We start from the raw sequence: 27,475 nt of genomic DNA on the forward strand, positions 1-27,475 counted from the left end.
TAGAGTAGAGTAGAGGTGATGGGAGGAAAGGAGAGAAGGGTAGAGTAGAGGTGATGGGAGGATAGGAGAGTAGAGTAGAGTAGAGGTGATGGGAGGAAAGGAGAGAAGGGTAGAGTAGAGGTGATGGGAGGATAGGAGAGTAGAGTAGAGTAGAGGTGATGGGAGGATAGGAGAGTAGAGTAGAGTAGAGGTGATGGGAGGAAAGGAGAGAAGGGTAGTATTGTAAAGTGATGAATGACTGATGTGACAGTGTGAGGTAAATATAGCTATAGTACTGTAATAGTAGAAATATAGGTCATAGAAATGAACTGATTAAGCAGTAAGGAGATCTAGGTGTGTGTGTGAAACATACAGGGTTGGAATGCAGCACGGTGAAGAAGTCAGGGCTGGTCAGGAACTTAGCGCTGGGAGACTGGAGGAGCAGACTGAGACGAGACCGAGAGCTATCTGGAGCCACCACACCATCACGACGATACTCTGACAACACACACACAGAGACACACACACACACAGAGACACACACACACACAGAGACACACACACACACACAGAGACACACACACACACAGACAGACACACGGACGGACAGACAGACAGACAGACAGACAGACAGACAGACAGACAGACAGACAGACAGACAGACAGACAGACAGACAGACAGACAGACAGACAGACAGACAGACAGACAGACAGACAGACAGACAGACAGACAGACACAACAAGTTAATAACCAAACAATTCATTTGAAAAGGTTTAACAAGAGCAGGGTTTAGTTTTAGTAGAAACCAGCCTGAACAAGCAGAATATTGGCTAGTGAAAGTCTAGAGGCCTATTGTCAAGCTTCAGTTGACTACAGTGACCAGAATGCACTGCAAGCCTGGGTACCTGGGATAGTGTGGTCAGTGTCGTCGGTGGGCACCTCGGGTGGCGCTGTCAGCTCCTCTGCTGTTCTCTCATTGGTCATCGTCCTGCGTATACTCTGATACCTGAAGACAAAAGCAATGGCACTAAACTGTAACACAAACTCTATAGAAGAGAGAAGTGTGTGTGTGTGTGTGTGTGTGTGTGTCTAGATACATGATAAGTGTGTGTGCTGGCTCTAACCTGCGGTTGAGCTGTTCCATCTGCTGTATGCTGTTGGACCTCTGGAGGAGCTGTGGTGCTGGAGGAGCGGTGGGTCTCTGCCAGGTGGTGGTGCGGTTCACATGGTCCACATAGAAGACACGACTGTGACTGTCTATACGGGCCTCCCAGTCTGAAACACACACAGAGCTGCGTTAACACACACACACTCATAGAAGGTTCAACCGTGACTGTCTAACAGGCCTCCTGAGTGGACAAAACATTAAGAACACCTGCTCTTTCCATGACATAGACTGACCAGGTGAATCCAGGTTGAAGCTATGATCCCTTATTGATGTCACTTGTTAAATCCACTTCAATCAGTGTAGATGAAGGGGAGGAGACAGGTTAAACAAGGATTTTTAAGCCATGAGACAATTGAGACATGGATTGTGTATGTGTACCATTCAGAGGGTGAATGAGCAACACAAAAGATTTAAGTGACTTTGAACGGGGTATGGTAGTAGGTGCCAGTCGCATTGGTTTAAATGTGTCAAGAACTGCAACGCTGCTGGGTTTTTCACGCTCAACAGTTTCCCGTGTGTATCAAGAATGGTCCACCACCCGAAGGACATCCAGCCAACTTGATACAACTGAAGCATTGGAGTCAACATGGGCCAGCATCCCTGTGGAACGCTTTTGACACCTTGTAGAGTTCATGTCACGACAAATTGAGGCTGTTCTGAGGGCAAAAAGGGTTGCAACTCAAATATCATGGTGTTCCTAATGTTTTGTACACTCAGTGTATATGACACAAACTGAAAAAGTCAACCACCAATTCTAATATTATTACTAATTGTATAAATTCTACCATGTCAGATTATCTCGGTCCACTGACATGATCAGGATCCCTATCTTTCTCTTCCTCCCTCAGAAACACACTCTACTCACTGGGAGGAAGTGGCTCATCTACTCTCTGGTAGCGACCAATGTCGTGACGGACAGAGGCCAGGGAGCGGACAGACTGGTGACCGTTGACTTGAGCTGTGGCCCCTGAAGAAGATGAGGAGAGAGGAAGACATTTAAACACACTGTGGCCCCTGAACAAGATGAGGAGAGAGGAAGACATTTAAACACACTGTGGCCCCTGGACAAGATGAGGAGAAAGGAAGACATTTAAACACACTGTGGCACGGCAACAAGATGAGGAGAAAGGAAGACATTTAAATACACTGTGGCCCCTGGACAAGATGAGGAGAGAGGAACACATTAAAACACACTGTGGCCCCTGGACAAGATGAGGAGAAAGGAAGACATTTAAACACACTGTGGCCCCTGGACAAGATGAGGAGAGAGGAACACATTCAAACACACTGTGGCCCCTTGACAAGATGAGGAGAGAGGAAGACATTAAAACAGACTGTGGCCCCTGAACAGAATACAGATTAAAGACACGAGCGCGCACACACTCAAACACACATTAAAACCTCACTGTGTCATGCAAACCAGAGGGAAAGACAGACTTAATCTGACAACAATCAAAGTTAATAAACGGCAAGTGAATAATACTGTTTTTTTCAGTTTTTAATCCTTTTGTTCTTTTGTTTATTTTCCAAAGATCCGTTTAGAGGATTTAAGGAGCTTTTCATGTTTCTTTCCTAGTCCTGAACCGGGTCAATCCCTCAGTGGTACTGTACTGTATGACCATGGAGCAGAAACATCACTCTGGACAAAATATCACAGAAGATGGAAGGACCATGAACAAGTGTCCACCTGAACATTCCAAATATGCCTCTGAAGACCTAACACAAACCGGTGGCAGGTCAACTATGTTAGCTAGTGCCGTCATTGACTTTAAAACAGATGTTTTTGAGCTTGGGTCATGGGAGCCAAAGACAGACCTAACCGGGTCGGGTCAACTCACTGTCACAGCTTACTGTGAAATAGGCACAAATTACTTCTTCAAAATTTGTGACAGGCACACGGAAAAGTCACACACTTTTCACAACGCATTTTGTGTGTCTTACACACAATGTGTGTGCATTATGTTACACCCCCCACCCATCCTCCCCAACCAACCTCCCTCCTATCGTTCCACCCATCCTCCCCAACCAACCTCCCTACAATCGTTCCACCCATCCTCCCCAACCAACCTCCCTCCTATCGTTTCACCTATCCTCCCTGACCAACCTCCCTCCTATCGTTTCACCCATTCTCCTCGACCAACCTCCCTCCTATCGTTCCACCCATCCTCCCCGACCAACCTCCCTCCTATCGTTCCACCCATCCTCCCCGACCAACCTCCCTCCTATCGTTACCCATCCTCCCCGACCAAACTCCCTCCTATCGTTCCACCCATCCTCCCGACCAACCTCCCTCCTATCGTTCCACCCATCCTCCCTGACCAACCTCCCTCCTATCGTTTCACCCATCCTCCCCGACCAACCTCCCTCCTATCGTTTCACCCATCCTCCCCGACCAACCTCCCTCCTATCATTCCACCCATCCTCCCCGACCAACCTCCCTCCTATCGTTCCACCCACCCATCCTCCCTGACCAACCTCCCTCCTATCGTTCCACCTATCCTTCCCGACCAACCTCCCTCCTATCGTTCCACCCATCCTCCCCGACCAACCTCCCTCCTATCGTTCCACCCATCCTCCCCGACCAACCTCCCTCCTATCGTTCCACCCATCCTCCCCAACCAACCTCCCTCCTATCGTTTCTGGCTTAAGTAATTGACTGTTTTTATCTGGGATTGAAATGCACTGTATACAAAATCATGTACTGCACACACATTTGTGTACTTTGACTTTGTGCCTGTCACGAATTTCCAATAAGCAATTTGTGTGATACTGGGTTGCTGTGTCCTGTCTCTCACCTCCTGCCTCTCTGCCCTCCTCAGAGACACTCTGAGAAGAGTTGATTGGCCCGCTGGCCTCAGAAGACCGCGCCCCCTCCTCCTGAGACACGCCTCCAGACGCCTGCATGGACCTCCTCTGCCAGATCTCCCCACCCTCTTCTTCCTCATTGACTGCTGCGCCGGCGGTCCTTGCTCCTGTGACATCAGAGCCAGAGGCCCCACCCCCTTGGTCGGCAACGCTACAGGTCGTCGGGGGGGCTGCGATGGCACTTGCTCCTTCACTGGATGACTCCGCCCCTTCCTCCTCAGCCTTGGGCGCCATTTCCTCTTCCTTCTGTCCCTTCTGAAAATAGAGCAAAGTATTCTTTATTGTTAAACTTTGTTTTGGCATTTAGCCTTCATCACTAAGATATGAACACATTTAGATGAACCTAAAGTTGAAATGTACAGTAAAATACATGTGGTAGAGCTTTCTGTTAGAAGGTGGGCGTCCCTTTAGGAGTCATAGGATGGAACATGTCTATCGTGGCCTGTGATTCCCCAATGTGGACAGTGGTTGCCTTCATTGGACCCGACTATGAAATCTCAGAGGACGTTTGACAAGGGTTATGGAAGTGCTGTTTGACCCAGAGCACCGGGCCAGATGCAGCTCGACCTGCCCAGACCCTGGTCTGACAGCACCACTCACCTGAGTAGTGGATGTCTTCAGAACAGCAGGCAGTGAGTTCCTGAGGGGCCCCTGGGCTGCTGTGGCCCCTGAGATTGTTGGTTGCTGGCTGGCCTCAGTCCTGGCAGCCACGGCATTCTCTGACACCTCCTGCACTGCAGTATTCGTCTCAGGTATTGGAGATAGAGGAGCCCCAGCTCCAGCCCCAGGACCAACCACAGATCCAGGTCTGGCTATAGTTAGAGATCCAACCACAGATCCAGGTCTGGCTATAGTTAGAGATCCAATCACAGCCATGGATCCAGCTCCAGTCCTCGCTTCAACTGCATCTCCAGCTCCATCCACATCTCCAGCTCCATCTCCAGCCCCATCCACAGATCCAGCCCCATCTCCAGCCCCATCCACAGATCCAGCCCCATCTCCAGCCCCAGCTCCATCTCTATCTCCAGTCCCTGTCCCAGCTTGTGTCCCCTGTGCTCCCTCAACCTCTCCCCTGTTTGCCTCTGTCCCCTCTTTCTCCTGTTTCCCCAGGCCCTGTTCTGAAGAGGCAACTCCCTTCCCAGCCCCAGCCTGAACACCATTGGTCAGTGGCAGCAAGGGCTTCCTGTCATGTGGTGGATGGTCCCTGGACGGCCCTGCCTCCTCGTCTTCATCAGAGTCTATATGCAGCATGGCGCTGAGTCGTGTGTCCGTGGGGAAACTGGACCTCAGCTTGGGTGACGTCGCGCCCAGGGGCCGTTCTCCTGGGCCCTTAGGAGCTTCGATGGAATCCAGGTAGTCGTTGAGGGACACCTGTCGATGGGTGTGGCCGCCCGGGATTGCCAATCCTAGTTAGATTAGATTAGATTAGATATACTTTCATTGTCTGTTGTTCACAGAAATGTACTTTACGTACAGAAAGCATGTTACATTAAAAAACACCAACAAAAAGAGAAATGACCCATAGACAGTTACATGAAACATACTGACAGTATGACAGTTACATGAAACATACTGACAGTATGACAGTTACATGAAACATACTGACAGTATGACAGTTACATGAAACATACTGACAGTATGACAGTTACATGAAACATACTGACAGTATGACAGTTACATGAAACATACTGACAGTATGACAGTTACATGAAACATACTGACAGTATGACAGTTACATGAAACATACTGACAGTATGACAGTTACATGAAACATACTGACAGTATGACAGTTACATGAAACATACTGACAGTATGACAGTTACATGAAACATACTGACAGTATGACAGTTACATGAAACATACTAACAGTGTGACAGTTACATGAAACATACTGACAGTATGACAGTTACATCAGACAGTATGACAGTTACATGAAACATACTAACAGTATGACAGTTACATGAAACATACTAACAGTGTGACAGTTACATGAAACATACTGACAGTATGACAGTTACATGAAACATACTGACAGTATGACAGTTACATGAAACATACTGACAGTATGACAGTTACATGAAACATACTGACAGTATGACAGTTACATGAAACATACTGACAGTATGACAGTTACATGAAACATACTGACAGTATGACAGTTACATGAAACATACTGACAGTATGACAGTTACATGAAACATACTGACAGTATGACAGTTACATGAAACATACTGACAGTATGACAGTTACATGAAACATACTGACAGTATGACAGTTACATGAAACATACTGACAGTATGACAGTTACATGAAACATACTGACAGTATGACAGTTACATGAAACATACTGACAGTATGACAGTTACATGAAACATACTGACAGTATGACAGTTACATGAAACATACTGACAGTATGACAGTTACATGAAACATACTGACAGTATGACAGTTACATGAAACATACTGACAGTGTGACAGTTACATGAAACATACTGACAGTGTGACAGTTACATGAAACATACTGACAGTGTGACAGTTACATGAAACATACTGACAGTATGACAGTTACATGAAACATACTGAACAGTATGACAGTTACATGAAACATACTGACAGTGTGACAGTTACATGAAACATACTGACAGTATGACAGTTACATGAAACATACTGACAGTATGACAGTTACATGAAACATACTGACAGTATGACAGTTACATGAAACATACTGACAGTATGACAGTTACATGAAACATACTGACAGTATGACAGTTACATGAAACATACTGACAGTATGACAGTTACATGAAACATACTGACAGTATGACAGTTACATGAAACATACTGACAGTATGACAGTTACATGAAACATACTGACAGTATGACAGTTACATGAAACATACTGACAGTATGACAGTTACATGAAACATACTGACAGTATGACAGTTACATGAAACATACTGACAGTATGACAGTTACATGAAACATACTGACAGTATGACAGTTACATGAAACATACTGACAGTATGACAGTTACATGAAACATACTGACAGTATGACAGTTACATGAAACATACTGACAGTATGACAGTTACATGAAACATACTGACAGTATGACAGTTACATGAAACATACTGACAGTATGACAGTTACATGAAACATACTGACAGTATGACAGTTACATGAAACATACTGACAGTGTGACAGTTACATGAAACATACTGACAGTGTGACAGTTACATGAAACATACTGACAGTGTGACAGTTACATGAAACATACTGACAGTATGACAGTTACATGAAACATACTAACAGTGTGACAGTTACATGAAACATACTGACAGTATGACAGTTACATGAAACATACTGACAGTGTGAGAGTTACATGAAACATACTGACAGTATGACAGTTACATGAAACATACTAACAGTGTGACAGTTACATCAGACAGTATGACAGTTACATGAAACATACTGACAGTATGACAGTTACATGAAACATACTAACAGTATGACAGTTACATGAAACATACTGACAGTATGACAGTTACATGAAACATACTGACAGTATGACAGTTACATGAAACATACTGACAGTATGACAGTTACATGAAACATACTGACAGTATGACAGTTACATGAAACATACTGACAGTATGACAGTTACATGAAACATACTAACAGTGTGACAGTTACATGAAACATACTGACAGTATGACAGTTACATCAGACAGTATGACAGTTACATGAAACATACTAACAGTATGACAGTTACATGAAACATACTAACAGTGTGACAGTTACATGAAACATACTGACAGTATGACAGTTACATGAAACATACTGACAGTATGACAGTTACATGAAACATACTGACAGTATGACAGTTACATGAAACATACTGACAGTATGACAGTTACATGAAACATACTGACAGTATGACAGTTACATGAAACCTACTAACAGTATGACAGTTACATGAAACATACTGACAGTATGACAGTTACATGAAACATACTGACAGTATGACAGTTACATGAAACATACTGACAGTATGACAGTTACATGAAACATACTGACAGTATGACAGTTACATGAAACATAGTGACAGTATGACAGTTACATGAAACATACTGACAGTATGACAGTTACATGAAACATACTGACAGTATGACAGTTACATGAAACATACTGACAGTATGACAGTTACATGAAACATACTGACAGTATGACAGTTACATGAAACATACTGACAGTATGACAGTTACATGAAACATACTGACAGTATGACAGTTACATGAAACATACTGACAGTGTGACAGTTACATGAAACATACTGACAGTATGACAGTTACATGAAACATACTGACAGTGTGACAGTTACATGAAACATACTGACAGTATGACAGTTACATGAAACATACTAACAGTGTGACAGTTACATGAAACATACTGACAGTATGACAGTTACATGAAACATACTGACAGTGTGAGAGTTACATGAAACATACTGACAGTATGACAGTTACATGAAACATACTAACAGTGTGACAGTTACATCAGACAGTATGACAGTTACATGAAACATACTGACAGTATGACAGTTACATGAAACATACTAACAGTATGACAGTTACATGAAACATACTGACAGTATGACAGTTACATGAAACATACTGACAGTATGACAGTTACATGAAACATACTGACAGTATGACAGTTACATGAAACATACTGACAGTATGACAGTTACATGAAACATACTGACAGTATGACAGTTACATGAAACATACTGACAGTATGACAGTTACATGAAACATACTGACAGTGTGACAGTTACATGAAACATACTGACAGTATGACAGTTACATGAAACATACTGACAGTATGACAGTTACATGAAACATACTGACAGTATGACAGTTACATGAAACATACTAACAGTGTGACAGTTACATGAAACATACTGACAGTATGACAGTTACATGAAACATACTGACAGTATGACAGTTACATGAAACATACTGACAGTATGACAGTTACATGAAACATACTGACAGTATGACAGTTACATGAAACATACTGACAGTATGACAGTTACATGAAACATACTGACAGTATGACAGTTACATGAAACATACTGACAGTATGACAGTTACATGAAACATACTGACAGTATGACAGTTACATGAAACATACTGACAGTATGACAGTTACATGAAACATACTGACAGTATGACAGTTACATGAAACATACTGACAGTATGACAGTTACATGAAACATACTGACAGTGTGACAGTTACATGAAACATACTGACAGTATGACAGTTACATGAAACATACTGACAGTGTGACAGTTACATGAAACATACTGACAGTATGACAGTTACATGAAACATACTGACAGTATGACAGTTACATGAAACATACTGACAGTGTGACAGTTACATGAAACATACTGACAGTATGACAGTTACATGAAACATACTGACAGTGTGACAGTTACATGAAACATACTGACAGTATGACAGTTACATGAAACATACTAACAGTGTGACAGTTACATGAAACATACTGACAGTATGACAGTTACATGAAACATACTGACAGTGTGAGAGTTACATGAAACATACTGACAGTATGACAGTTACATGAAACATACTAACAGTGTGACAGTTACATCAGACAGTATGACAGTTACATGAAACATACTGACAGTATGACAGTTACATGAAACATACTAACAGTATGACAGTTACATGAAACATACTGACAGTATGACAGTTACATGAAACATACTGACAGTATGACAGTTACATGAAACATACTGACAGTATGACAGTTACATGAAACATACTGACAGTATGACAGTTACATGAAACATACTAACAGTGTGACAGTTACATGAAACATACTGACAGTATGACAGTTACATCAGACAGTATGACAGTTACATGAAACATACTAACAGTATGACAGTTACATGAAACATACTAACAGTGTGACAGTTACATGAAACATACTGACAGTATGACAGTTACATGAAACATACTGACAGTATGACAGTTACATGAAACATACTGACAGTATGACAGTTACATGAAACATACTGACAGTATGACAGTTACATGAAACATACTGACAGTATGACAGTTACATGAAACATACTAACAGTATGACAGTTACATGAAACATACTGACAGTATGACAGTTACATGAAACATACTGACAGTATGACAGTTACATGAAACATACTGACAGTATGACAGTTACATGAAACATACTGACAGTATGACAGTTACATGAAACATAGTGACAGTATGACAGTTACATGAAACATACTGACAGTATGACAGTTACATGAAACATACTGACAGTATGACAGTTACATGAAACATACTGACAGTATGACAGTTACATGAAACATACTGACAGTATGACAGTTACATGAAACATACTGACAGTATGACAGTTACATGAAACATACTGACAGTATGACAGTTACATGAAACATACTGACAGTGTGACAGTTACATGAAACATACTGACAGTATGACAGTTACATGAAACATACTGACAGTGTGACAGTTACATGAAACATACTGACAGTATGACAGTTACATGAAACATACTAACAGTGTGACAGTTACATGAAACATACTGACAGTATGACAGTTACATGAAACATACTGACAGTGTGAGAGTTACATGAAACATACTGACAGTATGACAGTTACATGAAACATACTAATAGTGTGACAGTTACATCAGACAGTATGACAGTTACATGAAACATACTGACAGTATGACAGTTACATGAAACATACTAACAGTATGACAGTTACATGAAACATACTGACAGTATGACAGTTACATGAAACATACTGACAGTATGACAGTTACATGAAACATACTGACAGTATGACAGTTACATGAAACATACTGACAGTATGACAGTTACATGAAACATACTGACAGTATGACAGTTACATGAAACATACTGACAGTATGACAGTTACATGAAACATACTGACAGTATGACAGTTACATCAGACAGTATGACAGTTACATGAAACATACTAACAGTATGACAGTTACATGAAACATACTAACAGTGTGACAGTTACATGAAACATACTGACAGTATGACAGTTACATGAAACATACTGACAGTATGACAGTTACATGAAACATACTGACAGTATGACAGTTACATGAAACATACTGACAGTATGACAGTTACATGAAACATACTGACAGTATGACAGTTACATGAAACATACTAACAGTATGACAGTTACATGAAACATACTGACAGTATGACAGTTACATGAAACATACTGACAGTATGACAGTTACATGAAACATACTGACAGTATGACAGTTACATGAAACATAGTGACAGTATGACAGTTACATGAAACATACTGACAGTATGACAGTTACATGAAACATACTGACAGTATGACAGTTACATGAAACATACTGACAGTATGACAGTTACATGAAACATACTGACAGTATGACAGTTACATGAAACATACTGACAGTATGACAGTTACATGAAACATACTGACAGTATGACAGTTACATGAAACATACTGACAGTATGACAGTTACATGAAACATACTGACAGTGTGACAGTTACATGAAACATACTGACAGTATGACAGTTACATGAAACATACTGACAGTGTGACAGTTACATGAAACATACTGACAGTATGACAGTTACATGAAACATACTAACAGTGTGACAGTTACATGAAACATACTGACAGTATGACAGTTACATGAAACATACTGACAGTGTGAGAGTTACATGAAACATACTGACAGTATGACAGTTACATGAAACATACTAACAGTGTGACAGTTACATCAGACAGTATGACAGTTACATGAAACATACTGACAGTATGACAGTTACATGAAACATACTAACAGTATGACAGTTACATGAAACATACTGACAGTATGACAGTTACATGAAACATACTGACAGTATGACAGTTACATGAAACATACTGACAGTATGACAGTTACATGAAACATACTGACAGTATGACAGTTACATGAAACATACTGACAGTATAACAGTTACATGAAACATACTGACAGTATGACAGTTACATGAAACATACTGACAGTGTGACAGTTACATGAAACATACTGACAGTGTGAGAGTTACATGAAACATACTGACAGTATGACAGTTACATGAAACATACTAACAGTGTGACAGTTACATCAGACAGTATGACAGTTACATGAAACATACTAACAGTATGACAGTTACATGAAACATACTAACAGTGTGACAGTTACATGAAACATACTGACAGTATGACAGTTACATGAAACATACTGACAGTATGACAGTTACATGAAACATACTGACAGTATGACAGTTACATGAAACATACTGACAGTATGACAGTTACATGAAACATACTGACAGTATGACAGTTACATGAAACATACTAACAGTGTGACAGTTACATGAAACATACTGACAGTATGACAGTTACATGAAACATACTGACAGTATGACAGTTACATGAAACATACTGACAGTATGACAGTTACATGAAACATACTGACAGTATGACAGTTACATGAAACATACTGACAGTATGACAGTTACATGAAACATACTGACAGTATGACAGTTACATGAAACATACTGACAGTATGACAGTTACATGAAACATACTGACAGTATGACAGTTACATGAAACATACTGACAGTATGACAGTTACATGAAACATACTGACAGTATGACAGTTACATGAAACATACTGACAGTATGACAGTTACATGAAACATACTGACAGTGATGACAGTTACATGAAACATACTGACAGTATGACAGTTACATGAAACATACTAACAGTGTGACAGTTACATGAAACATACTGACAGTATGACAGTTACATGAAACATACTGACAGTGTGAGAGTTACATGAAACATACTGACAGTATGACAGTTACATGAAACATACTAACAGTGTGACAGTTACATCAGACAGTATGACAGTTACATGAAACATACTGACAGTGTTGACAGTTACATGAAACATACTGACAGTATGACAGTTACATGAAACATACTGACAGTGTGAGAGTTACATGAAACATACTGACAGTATGACAGTTACATGAAACATACTAACAGTGTGACAGTTACATCAGACAGTATGACAGTTACATGAAACATACTGACAGTGTTGACAGTTACATGAAACATACTAACAGTATGACAGTTACATGAAACATACTGACAGTATGACAGTTACATGAAACATACTGACAGTATGACAGTTACATGAAACATACTGACAGTATGACAGTTACATGAAACATACTGACAGTATGACAGTTACATGAAACATACTGACAGTATGACAGTTACATGAAACATACTGACAGTATGACAGTTACATGAAACATACTGACAGTGTGACAGTTACATGAAACATACTGACAGTGTGAGAGTTACATGAAACATACTGACAGTATGACAGTTACATGAAACATACTAACAGTGTGACAGTTACATCAGACAGTATGACAGTTACATGAAACATACTGACAGTATGACAGTTACATGAAACATACTAACAGTATGACAGTTACATGAAACATACTGACAGTATGACAGTTACATGAAACATACTAACAGTATGACAGTTACATGAAACATACTGACAGTATGACAGTTACATGAAACATACTGACAGTATGACAGTTACATCAGACATACAGACAATCATAAAGACAACACAGCTTCAGGACTTTTACCCAGGACGTCTAGCTCGCCTACCGCCCCCCGGGCATCACTCCAGACATCATCTCCATCCCTGTGGACCTCTCCGTTGAGCAGGGAGGAGTAGGAACCTGTAGGAGAGGGGCCCCGGGCCCTGGAGGAAGGGTGGGGGTCTTCATCGTCAGAGGGGCTCCCAGGGTCCCCGTTCACTGATAAACCCAAGATGGAACCCATGGCATCAGGAGAGCCCTCTGTCAGGGAGGGAGGCAGGAAGGGAAGGGAAGGAGAAAACAGGTTTACCTTTAAAACTCACACATAGCATTTGGTTGGTGGGTGTGTGACATTCAAAAGTCATGAATATAATATGTAATTTAGCAGACGCTTTAATCCAAATATATATAATCAGTCTAACATAAGCGGATCAACACAAAGCCTCTCTCTCTCAGATGTTATTACTTTAGTATGTCCTTCTGCCATGCCCTCTCCCATGTCCTTACCGTCAAGTCCTTACCGTCATGTCCAGAGGTCATGTCCTTACCGTCATGTCCAGAGGTCATGTCCTTACCGTCATGTCCAGAGGTCATGTCCTTACCGTCATGTCCAGAGGTCATGTCCACTCTGAACTGCAGCTGGCCGCTCACATGGTCCGTGGGCAGACGACGACACAGGGTATAGCTTAGCGGCTGGTCCCTGTGGATATAAACACACATTACAAACCATTCAGACTCAGCTGTAGGTCAACATGACCATACATGGTTATTTAAACGTTACAATGATTACTATTGATTAAATCATGTCTAGTTACTAAGGACAGTGCTGAAGCCGGTAAGAAATGCATCTCTGAGTGTGTGTGTAGTGTGGTTTCCAGTTGACTCACTCTGCATTAGGTCTCTCTAGCAGCCTCTGCACTGGGATGGTCAGCTGACCCAGGAAGCGCTTGATGATTGGTCGGCTTTTAGAAAACTTATCCTTCACCTCGATCTCCAAGACATCCGTCATCAGAGCCACAAACGTGTACTTCTGACAGAGAGAGAGAGAGAGAATTGGAAAGCATTATTTTACAGTGTATATTAACGTGTGTGTGTGTGAATGTGTGTTTGCGCTCTAGCATTTGTGCCTGTTTGCCTGGATGTGTGTGTGTGTGTGTGTGTGTGTGTGTATGTGTGTGTGTGTGGGTGTGTGTGTATATCACCTCTCCGGGCCAGACAGGGTTGGTGGTGTTAGATATGATGGCAGAGCGGCGCTCCTGTCCGTGGTGTGTGAAGGTGGGGAAGCCACTCTTCTTCCCAGGGTGGATGGACATCTTCAGGTAGGGGTCAGGGTTAAAGAACATCCCCTTCTTCAGACCCAACGCGCGGATATCTATAGAGAAAGACACGTACCATGTATACTGTAAATATACTGTAAATATACTGTAAATATATAAAGCTCATGGATATCTATAGAGAAAGACACGTACCATGTATACTGTAAATATACTGTAAATATACTGTAAATATATAAAGCTCATGGATATCTATAGAGAAAGACACGTACCATGTATACTGTAAATATACTGTAAATATACTGTAAATATATAAAGCTCACGGATATCTATAGAGAAAGACACGTACCATGTATAGTGTAAATATACTGTAAATATACTGTAACTATATAAAGCTCACGGATATCTATAGAGAAAGACACATACCATGTATAGTGTAAATATACTGTAAATATACTGTAAATATATAAAGCTCATGGATATCTACACAGATATACATATTAGAGCTGTGAAGTTATACCATATACACACACAGAATAATGAAATAATACATGTATTTTAAACACATTAGGATCTCTACAGAGACTCAGAGAGAGCTCTACTTCATAATGTATACCAGGGGTCGGTAGACAACTCTGGTCCAGGAGTGCCTGTATTTTTTATTTTATTTAACCTTTATTTTAACTAGGCAAGTCAGTTAAGAACAAACTTCCTTGTTCAGGGGCAGAAAGACAGATTTTTACCCTGTCAGCTTGGGGATTCGATCTAGCAACCTTTCAGTTACTGGCCCAACGCTCTAACCACTAGGCTACCTGCCGCCCCAGAGATATACCAGGGGTCGGTAGGCAACTCTGGTCCAGGAGTGCCTGTATACCAGGGGTCGGTAGGCAACTCTGGTCCAGGAGTGCCTGTATACCAGGGGTCGGTAGGCAACTCTGGTCCAGGAGTGGCTGTATACCAGGGGTCGGTAGACAATTCTGGTCCTAGAGTGACTGTATACCAGGGGTCGGTAGGCAACTCTGGTCCAGGAGTGGCTGTATACCAGGGGTCGGTAGGCAACTCTGGTCCAGGAGTGGCTGTATACCAGGGGTCGGTAGACAACTCTGGTCCAGGAGTGGCTGTATACCAGGGGTCGGTAGGCAACTCTGGTCCAGGAGTGGCTGTATACCAGGGGTCGGTAGGCAACTCTGGTCCAGGAGTGGCTGTATACCAGGGGTCGGTAGGCAACTCTGGTCCAGGAGTGGCTGTATACCAGGGGTCGGTAGGCAACTCTGGTCCAGGAGTGCCTGTATACCAGGGGTCGGTAGGCAACTCTGGTCCAGGAGTGACTGTATACCAGGGGTCGGTAGGCAACTCTGGTCCAGGAGTGCCTGTATACCAGGGGTCGGTAGGCAACTCTGGTCCAGGAGTGCCTGTATACCAGGGGTCGGTAGGCAACTCTGGTCCAGGAGTGACTGTATACCAGGGGTCGGTAGGCAACTCCGGTCCAGGAGTGGCTGTATACCAGGGGTCGGTAGGCAATTCTGGTCCAGGAGTGCCTGTATACCAGGGGTCGGTAGGCAACTCTGGTCCAGGAGTGACTGTATACCAGGGGTCGGTAGGCACCTCTGGTCCAGGAGTGCCTGTATACCAGGGGTCGGTAGGCAACTCTGGTCCAGGAGTGACTGTATACCAGGGGTCGGTAGGCAACTCTGGTCCAGGAGTGCCTGACAAGAGGTCAAGTGCAGTAACACATCTCAACCACAGGGAGGCAGTGCAGATCACACCAGACCAGTGTAGATTGAGACAAGCTACCAATCAACAATAACTGACCTGATAAAGTGAAGCTGACGAGTTTCCGACAGTTCTCTGTCACTGATTGGCCCTCAGCTTGACCCTCGGCTCTAACCTGGCAAGGAAACAACCAATGGGAGATGAGCTGTGACGGGAACTCAACCAATGAGAGATGAGCTGTTAGTATAGGACAGTATAATACCACAGACATGAGACTTATGGTTGAGGGTCAACAAGACTGGAAAATATACCATCAACACAGAGCAGTACAGCACAGTTTAACACTGAGATAAATCAATATCCAGTTTAACACAGAGATATATCAATATCCAGTTTAACACAGAGATATATCAATATTCAGTGAAACACTGAGATATATCAATATTCAGTTTAACACTGAGATATATCAATATTCAGTTTAACACAGAGATATATCAATATCCAGTTTAACACTGAGATATATCAATATCCACTTCAACACAGAGATATATCAATATCCAGTTTAACACTGAGATATATCAATATCCAGTTCAACACAGAGATATATCAATATCCAGTTTAACACAGAGCAGTACAGCACAGTGGAACACAGATATTTTGGAGAGTGATATATAGGAGGGTCAGAGAGAGAGATCAAGTGGACTGGGCGTCTGGTAATCTGTCAGATCCTGTCATAAAACCAACATGGCTGCCTGCCAGACGCTCCCTCCGATTGGAAGATTAACGCTCTGAATTTCATATCAAATCCATTTGTGCCAGCTGGTATTAGTGAACTCAGGAAGTGATAGGGATGGAGGGAGGGAAGGAGAATGAGAGGGGGAGGTTTGGAGAGAGGGAGAGGGGTAGGGGGGTAGGGATGGAGGGAGGGAGAGGTTTGGAGGGAGGGAGAGGGGTAGAAGGGGTAGGGATAGAGGGAGGGAGAGGGGGAGGTTTGGAGAGAGGGAGGAGGGATGGTGGGAGGGAGGGAGGGTGAGAGGAGAGAGAGAGGAGGGAGGGCGAGAGAGGGGTGGAGAGAGAGATGGAGGGGGGTAGAGAGAGAGAGAGAGAGAGAGAGAGAGAGAAAACCATTGTAAATACAACCTATATTTATGTTTATTTATTTTCCCTTTTGTACTATTTGCACATCATTACAACACTGTATATAGACATAATATGATATTCTTTTGTTAATTTCTATTATTTTGTTAATTTGTATTGTTATTTCACTTTTGTTTATTATCTATTTAACTTGCTTTGGCAATGTAAACATATGTTTCCCATGCCAATAAAGCCCCCTTCAATTGAATTGCGAGAGGGGGGAGAAAGGGAGAGAGAGAGGGAGGGAGGGAGGGATGTGTGGTAGAGGGAGAGAGGGGGTAGAGAGAGTGAGAGAGAGGGGGAGGGATAGATGGGGGAGGGAGGGAGGGAGAGAGAAAAAGAGGGGGAGGGAGGGAGAGAGAGAGAAAAAGAGATGGAGGAGGAGATAGATTGAGACAGGACATGTATACCCTCTATCTATTCAAACTAATATAGTCCAACTAACACATTCAGATTGATATCTAATATAGTCCAACTGACATATTCAGATTGATATCTAATATAGTCCAACTGACATATTCAGATTGATATCTAATATAGTCCAACTGACACATTCAGAGTGATATCTAATATAGTCCAACTGACATATTCAGATTGATATCTAATATAGTCCAACTGCCATATTCAGATTGATATCTAATATAGTCCAACTGCCATATTCAGATTGATATCTAATATAGTCCAACTGCCATATTCAGATTGATATCTAATATAGTCCAACTGCCATATTCAGATTGATATCTAATATAGTCCAACTGACACATTCAGATTGATATCTAATATAGTCCAACTGCCATATTCAGATTGATATCTAATATAGTCCAACTGCCATATTCAGATTGATATCTAATATAGTCCAACTGACACATTCAGATTGATATCTAATATAGTCCAACTGACATATTCAGATTAATATCTAATATAGTCCAACTGACATATTCAGATTGATATCTAATATAGTCCAACTGCCACATTCAGATTGATATCTAATATAGTCCAACTGCCATATTCAGATTGATATCTAATATAGTCCAACTGACACATTCAGAGTGATATCTAATATAGTCCAACTGACATATTCAGATTAATATCTAATATGGACGAACTGCCACATTCAGATTGATATCTAATATAGTCCAACTGCCATATTCAGATTGATATCTAATATAGTCCAACTGACATATTCAGATTGATATCTAATATAGTCCAACTGACATATTCAGATTGATATCTAATATAGTCAAACTGACATATTCAGATTGATATCTAATATAGTCCAACTGACATATTCAGATTGATATCTAATATAGTCCAACTGACATATTCAGATTGATATCTAATATAGTCCAACTGACATATTCAGATTGATATCTAATATAGTCCAACTGACACATTCAGCTGATATCTAATATAGTCCAACTGACATATTCAGATTGATATCTAACATAGTCCAACTGACACATTCAGATTGATATCTAATATAGTCCAACTGACACATTCAGAGTGATATCTAATATAGTCCAACTGACATATTCAGATTGATATCTAATATAGTCCAACTGCCATATTCAGATTGATATCTAATATAGTCCAACTGACATATTCAGATTGATATCTAATATAGTCCAACTGCCACATTCAGATTGATATCTAATATAGTCCAACTGACATATTCAGCTGATATCTAATATAGTCCAACTGCCATATTCAGATTGATATCTAATATAGTCCAACTGACATATTCAGAGTGATATCTAATATAGTCCAACTGCCATATTCAGATTGATATCTAATATAGTCCAACTGACATATTCAGATTGATATCTAATATAGTCCAACTGCCATATTCAGACTGATATCTAATATAGTCCAACTGACATATTCAGATTGATATCTAATATAGTCCAACTGCCATATTCAGATTGATATCTAATATAGTCCAACTGACATATTCAGATTGATATCTAATATAGTCCAACTGACATATTCAGATTGATATCTAATATAGTCCAACTGCCATATTCAGATTGATATCTAATATAGTCCAACTGACACATTCAGATTGATATCTAATATAGTCCAACTGACATATTCAGATTGATATCTAATATAGTCCAACTGCCATATTCAGATTGATATCTAATATAGTCCAACTGCCATATTCAGATTGATATCTAATATAGTCCAACTGCCATATTCAGATTGATATCTAATATAGTCCAACTGACATATTCAGAGTGATATCTAATATAGTCCAACTGACATATTCAGATTGATATCTAATATAGTCCAACTGCCATATTCAGATTGATATCTAATATAGTCCAACTGCCATATTCAGATTGATATCTAATATAGTCCAACTGACATATTCAGATTGATATCTAATATAGTCCAACTGACACATTCAGATTGATATCTAATATAGTCCAACTGACACATTCAGAGTGATATCTAATATAGTCCAACTGACATATTCAGATTGATATCTAATATAGTCCAACTGCCATATTCAGATTGATATCTAATATAGTCCAACTGACATATTCAGATTGATATCTAATATAGTCCAACTGCCACATTCAGATTGATATCTAATATAGTCCAACTGACATATTCAGCTGATATCTAATATAGTCCAACTGCCATATTCAGATTGATATCTAATATAGTCCAACTGACATATTCAGAGTGATATCTAATATAGTCCAACTGCCATATTCAGATTGATATCTAATATAGTCCAACTGACATATTCAGATTGATATCTAATATAGTCCAACTGCCATATTCAGAGTGATATCTAATATAGTCCAACTGACATATTCAGATTGATATCTAATATAGTCCAACTGACACATTCAGATTGATATCTAATATAGTCCAACTGACATATTCAGATTGATATCTAATATAGTCCAACTGACACATTCAGCTGATATCTAATATAGTCCAAATGCCATATTCAGATTGATATCTAATATAGTCCAACTGACATTTTCAGAGTGATATCTAATATAGTCCAACTGCCATATTCAGATTGATATCTAATATAGTCCAACTGCCATATTCAGATTGATATCTAACATAGTCCAACTGCCATATTCAGAGTGATATCTAATATAGTCCAACTGCTATATTCAGATTGATATCTAATATAGTCCAACTGACATTTTCAGAGTGATATCTAATATAGTCCAACTGCCATATTCAGATTGATATCTAATATAGTCCAACTGCCATATTCAGATTGATATCTAACATAGTCCAACTGCCATATTCAGAGTGATATCTAATATAGTCCAACTGCTATATTCAGATTGATATCTAATATAGTCCAACTGACATATTCAGATTGATATCTAATATAGTCCAACTGCCACATTCAGATTGATATCTAATATAGTCCAACTGACACATTCAGATTAATATCTAATATAGTCCAACTGCCATATTCAGATTAATATCTAATATGGACGAACTGCCACATTCAGATTGATATCTAATATAGTCCAACTGCCATATTCAGATTGATATCTAATATAGTCCAACTGCCATATTCAGATTGATATCTAATATAGTCCAACTGCCATATTCAGATTGATATCTAATATAGTCCAACTGCCATATTCAGATTGATATCTAATATAGTCAAACTGACATATTCAGATTGATATCTAATATAGTCCAACTGACATATTCAGATTGATATCTAATATAGTCCAACTGACATATTCAGATTGATATCTAATATAGTCCAACTGACACATTCAGATTGATATCTAATATAGTCCAACTGACACATTCAGAGTGATATCTAATATAGTCCAACTGACATATTCAGATTGATATCTAATATAGTCCAACTGACATATTCAGATTGATATCTAATATAGTCCAACTGCCATATTCAGATTGATATCTAATATAGTCCAACTGACATATTCAGAGTGATATCTAATATAGTCCAACTGCCATATTCAGATTGATATCTAATATAGTCCAACTGACATATTCAGATTGATATCTAATATAGTCCAACTGCCATATTCAGAGTGATATCTAATATAGTCCAACTGACATATTCAGATTGATATCTAATATAGTCCAACTGACACATTCAGATTGATATCTAATATAGTCCAACTGACATATTCAGATTGATATCTAATATAGTCCAACTGACACATTCAGCTGATATCTAATATAGTCCAAATGCCATATTCAGATTGATATCTAATATAGTCCAACTGACATTTTCAGAGTGATATCTAATATAGTCCAACTGCCATATTCAGATTGATATCTAATATAGTCCAACTGCCATATTCAGATTGATATCTAACATAGTCCAACTGCCATATTCAGAGTGATATCTAATATAGTCCAACTGCTATATTCAGATTGATATCTAATATAGTCCAACTGACATTTTCAGAGTGATATCTAATATAGTCCAACTGCCATATTCAGATTGATATCTAATATAGTCCAACTGCCATATTCAGTTTGATATCTAACATAGTCCAACTGCCATATTCAGAGTGATATCTAATATAGTCCAACTGCTATATTCAGATTGATATCTAATATAGTCCAACTGACATATTCAGATTGATATCTAATATAGTCCAACTGCCATATTCAGTTTGATATCTAACATAGTCCAACTGCCATATTCAGAGTGATATCTAATATAGTCCAACTGCTATATTCAGATTGATATCTAATATAGTCCAACTGACATATTCAGATTGATATCTAACATAGTCCAACTGCCACATTCAGATTGATATCTAATATAGTCCAACTGACACATTCAGATTAATATCTAATATAGTCCAACTGCCATATTCAGATTAATATCTAATATGGACGAACTGCCACATTCAGATTGATATCTAATATAGTCCAACTGCCATATTCAGATTGATATCTAATATAGTCCAACTGCCATATTCAGATTGATATCTAATATAGTCCAACTGCCATATTCAGATTGATATCTAATATAGTCCAACTGCCATATTCAGATTGATATCTAATATAGTCAAACTGACATATTCAGATTGATATCTAATATAGTCCAACTGACATATTCAGATTGATATATAATATAGTCCAACTGACATATTCAGATTGATATCTAATATAGTCCAACTGACACATTCAGATTGATATCTAATATAGTCCAACTGACACATTCAGAGTGATATCTAATATAGTCCAACTGACATATTCAGATTGATATCTAATATAGTCCAACTGACATATTCAGATTAATATCTAATATAGTCCAACTGACATATTCAGATTGATATCTAATATAGTCCAACTGCCACATTCAGATTGATATCTAATATAGTCCAACTGCCATATTCAGATTGATATCTAATATAGTCCAACTGACATATTCAGATTGATATCTAATATAGTCCAACTGCCATATTCAGATTGATATCTAATATAGTCCAACTGCCATATTCAGATTGATATCTAATATAGTCCAACTGACATATTCAGATTGATATCTAATATAGTCCAACTGACATATTCAGATTGATATCTAATATAGTCCAACTGACACATTCAGATTGATATCTAATATAGTCCAACTGACACATTCAGAGTGATATCTAATATAGTCCAACTGACATATTCAGATTGATATCTAATATAGTCCAACTGCCATATTCAGATTGATATCCTAATATAGTCCAACTGCCATATTCAGATTGATATCTAATATAGTCCAACTGCAATTCAGATTGATATCTAATATAGTCCAACTGCAATTCGAGTATCTAATATAGTCCAACTGCCATATTCAGATTGATATCTAATATAGTCCAACTGACATATTCAGATTGATATCTAATATAGTCCAACTGACATATTCAGATTGATATCTAATATAGTCCAACTGACATATTCAGATTGATATCTAATATAGTCCAACTGACATATTCAGATTGATATCTAATATAGTCCAACTGCCATATTCAGATTGATATCTAATATAGTCCAACTGACATATTCAGATTGATATCTAATATAGTCCAACTGACACATTCAGATTGATATCTAATATAGTCCAACTGACACATTCAGAGTGATATCTAATATAGTCCAACTGACATATTCAGATTGATATCTAATATAGTCCAACTGCCATATTCAGATTGATATCTAATATAGTCCAACTGACATATTCAGATTGATATCTAATATAGTCCAACTGCCACATTCAGATTGATATCTAATATAGTCCAACTGACATATTCAGCTGATATCTAATATAGTCCAACTGCCATATTCAGATTGATATCTAATATAGTCCAACTGACATATTCAGAGTGATATCTAATATAGTCCAACTGCCATATTCAGATTGATATCTAATATAGTCCAACTGACATATTCAGATTGATATCTAATATAGTCCAACTGCCATATTCAGAGTGATATCTAATATAGTCCAACTGACATATTCAGATTGATATCTAATATAGTCCAACTGACACATTCAGATTGATATCTAATATAGTCCAACTGACATATTCAGATTGATATCTAATATAGTCCAACTGACACATTCAGCTGATATCTAATATAGTCCAAATGCCATATTCAGATTGATATCTAATATAGTCCAACTGACATTTTCAGAGTGATATCTAATATAGTCCAACTGCCATATTCAGATTGATATCTAATATAGTCCAACTGCCATATTCAGATTGATATCTAACATAGTCCAACTGCCATATTCAGAGTGATATCTAATATAGTCCAACTGCTATATTCAGATTGATATCTAATATAGTCCAACTGACATTTTCAGAGTGATATCTAATATAGTCCAACTGCCATATTCAGATTGATATCTAATATAGTCCAACTGCCATATTCAGTTTGATATCTAACATAGTCCAACTGCCATATTCAGAGTGATATCTAATATAGTCCAACTGCTATATTCAGATTGATATCTAATATAGTCCAACTGACATATTCAGATTGATATCTAATATAGTCCAACTGCCACATTCAGATTGATATCTAATATAGTCCAACTGACACATTCAGATTAATATCTAATATAGTCCAACTGCCATATTCAGATTAATATCTAATATGGACGAACTGCCACATTCAGATTGATATCTAATATAGTCCAACTGCCATATTCAGATTGATATCTAATATAGTCCAACTGCCATATTCAGATTGATATCTAATATAGTCCAACTGCCATATTCAGATTGATATCTAATATAGTCCAACTGCCATATTCAGATTGATATCTAATATAGTCAAACTGACATATTCAGATTGATATCTAATATAGTCCAACTGACATATTCAGATTGATATCTAATATAGTCCAACTGACATATTCAGATTGATATCTAATATAGTCCAACTGACACATTCAGATTGATATCTAATATAGTCCAACTGACACATTCAGAGTGATATCTAATATAGTCCAACTGACATATTCAGATTGATATCTAATATAGTCCAACTGACATATTCAGATTGATATCTAATATAGTCCAACTGACATATTCAGATTGATATCTAATATAGTCCAACTGCCACATTCAGATTGATATCTAATATAGTCCAACTGCCATATTCAGATTGATATCTAATATAGTCCAACTGACATATTCAGATTGATATCTAATATAGTCCAACTGCCATATTCAGAGTGATATCTAATATAGTCCAACTGACATATTCAGATTGATATCTAATATAGTCCAACTGACACATTCAGATTGATATCTAATATAGTCCAACTGACATATTCAGATTGATATCTAATATAGTCCAACTGACACATTCAGCTGATATCTAATATAGTCCAAATGCCATATTCAGATTGATATCTAATATAGTCCAACTGACATTTTCAGAGTGATATCTAATATAGTCCAACTGCCATATTCAGATTGATATCTAATATAGTCCAACTGCCATATTCAGATTGATATCTAACATAGTCCAACTGCCATATTCAGAGTGATATCTAATATAGTCCAACTGCTATATTCAGATTGATATCTAATATAGTCCAACTGACATTTTCAGAGTGATATCTAATATAGTCCAACTGCCATATTCAGATTGATATCTAATATAGTCCAACTGCCATATTCAGTTTGATATCTAACATAGTCCAACTGCCATATTCAGAGTGATATCTAATATAGTCCAACTGCTATATTCAGATTGATATCTAATATAGTCCAACTGACATATTCAGATTGATATCTAATATAGTCCAACTGCCACATTCAGATTGATATCTAATATAGTCCAACTGACACATTCAGATTAATATCTAATATAGTCCAACTGCCATATTCAGATTAATATCTAATATGGACGAACTGCCACATTCAGATTGATATCTAATATAGTCCAACTGCCATATTCAGATTGATATCTAATATAGTCCAACTGCCATATTCAGATTGATATCTAATATAGTCCAACTGCCATATTCAGATTGATATCTAATATAGTCCAACTGCCATATTCAGATTGATATCTAATATAGTCAAACTGACATATTCAGATTGATATCTAATATAGTCCAACTGACATATTCAGATTGATATCTAATATAGTCCAACTGACATATTCAGATTGATATCTAATATAGTCCAACTGACACATTCAGATTGATATCTAATATAGTCCAACTGACACATTCAGAGTGATATCTAATATAGTCCAACTGACATATTCAGATTGATATCTAATATAGTCCAACTGACATATTCAGATTAATATCTAATATAGTCCAACTGACATATTCAGATTGATATCTAATATAGTCCAACTGCCACATTCAGATTGATATCTAATATAGTCCAACTGCCATATTCAGATTGATATCTAATATAGTCCAACTGACATATTCAGATTGATATCTAATATAGTCCAACTGCCATATTCAGATTGATATCTAATATAGTCCAACTGACATATTCAGATTGATATCTAATATAGTCCAACTGACATATTCAGATTGATATCTAATATAGTCCAACTGACATATTCAGATTGATATCTAATATAGTCCAACTGACACATTCAGATTGATATCTAATATAGTCCAACTGACACATTCAGATTGATATCTAATATAGTCCAACTGACATATTCAGATTGATATCTAATATAGTCCAACTGCCATATTCAGATTGATATCTAATATAGTCCAACTGACACATTCAGATTGATATCTAATATAGTCCAACTGCCATATTCAGATTGATATCTAATATAGTCCAACTGACATATTCAGATTGATATCTAATATAGTCCAACTGACATATTCAGATTGATATCTAATATAGTCCAACTGACATATTCAGATTGATATCTAATATAGTCCAACTGCCATATTCAGATTGATATCTAATATAGTCCAACTGACATATTCAGATTGATATCTAATATAGTCCAACTGACACATTCAGATTGATATCTAATATAGTCCAACTGACACATTCAGATTGATATCTAATATAGTCCAACTGACATATTCAGATTGA

The 27,475-nt window shown here is 38.5% G+C and overlaps 1 protein-coding gene across 3 annotated transcripts in view; it reads right to left on the minus strand.

The window, feature by feature from the left end:
• Positions 1 to 27,475, minus strand: part of LOC106595449 (E3 ubiquitin-protein ligase HECW2) — a 156,495-nt gene that overhangs the window by 51,762 nt on the left and 77,258 nt on the right. For 2 of the 3 annotated variants that reach the window (XM_082963708.1, XM_082963709.1), the window contains exons 5-15: positions 16,860 to 16,935; positions 14,976 to 15,145; positions 14,661 to 14,803; positions 14,376 to 14,473; positions 13,819 to 14,034; positions 4,614 to 5,419; positions 3,944 to 4,268; positions 2,014 to 2,115; positions 1,105 to 1,255; positions 886 to 986; positions 353 to 477 (exon numbers count right to left, since the gene is read on the minus strand). In XM_082963708.1, coding sequence (XP_082819834.1) covers positions 353 to 477; positions 886 to 986; positions 1,105 to 1,255; positions 2,014 to 2,115; positions 3,944 to 4,268; positions 4,614 to 5,419; positions 13,819 to 14,034; positions 14,376 to 14,473; positions 14,661 to 14,803; positions 14,976 to 15,145; positions 16,860 to 16,935 — 2,313 coding nt within the window. The remainder of the gene's footprint in view (positions 1 to 352; positions 478 to 885; positions 987 to 1,104; positions 1,256 to 2,013; positions 2,116 to 3,943; positions 4,269 to 4,613; positions 5,420 to 13,818; positions 14,035 to 14,375; positions 14,474 to 14,660; positions 14,804 to 14,975; positions 15,146 to 16,859; positions 16,936 to 27,475) is intronic. The other variant, XM_082963710.1, reaches the window with a different exon arrangement.

Source organism: Salmo salar, chromosome 17 (assembly GCF_965601325.2).
Source record: "Salmo salar chromosome 17, fSalSal1, whole genome shotgun sequence".
Lineage (NCBI taxonomy): Eukaryota > Metazoa > Chordata > Actinopteri > Salmoniformes > Salmonidae > Salmo > Salmo salar.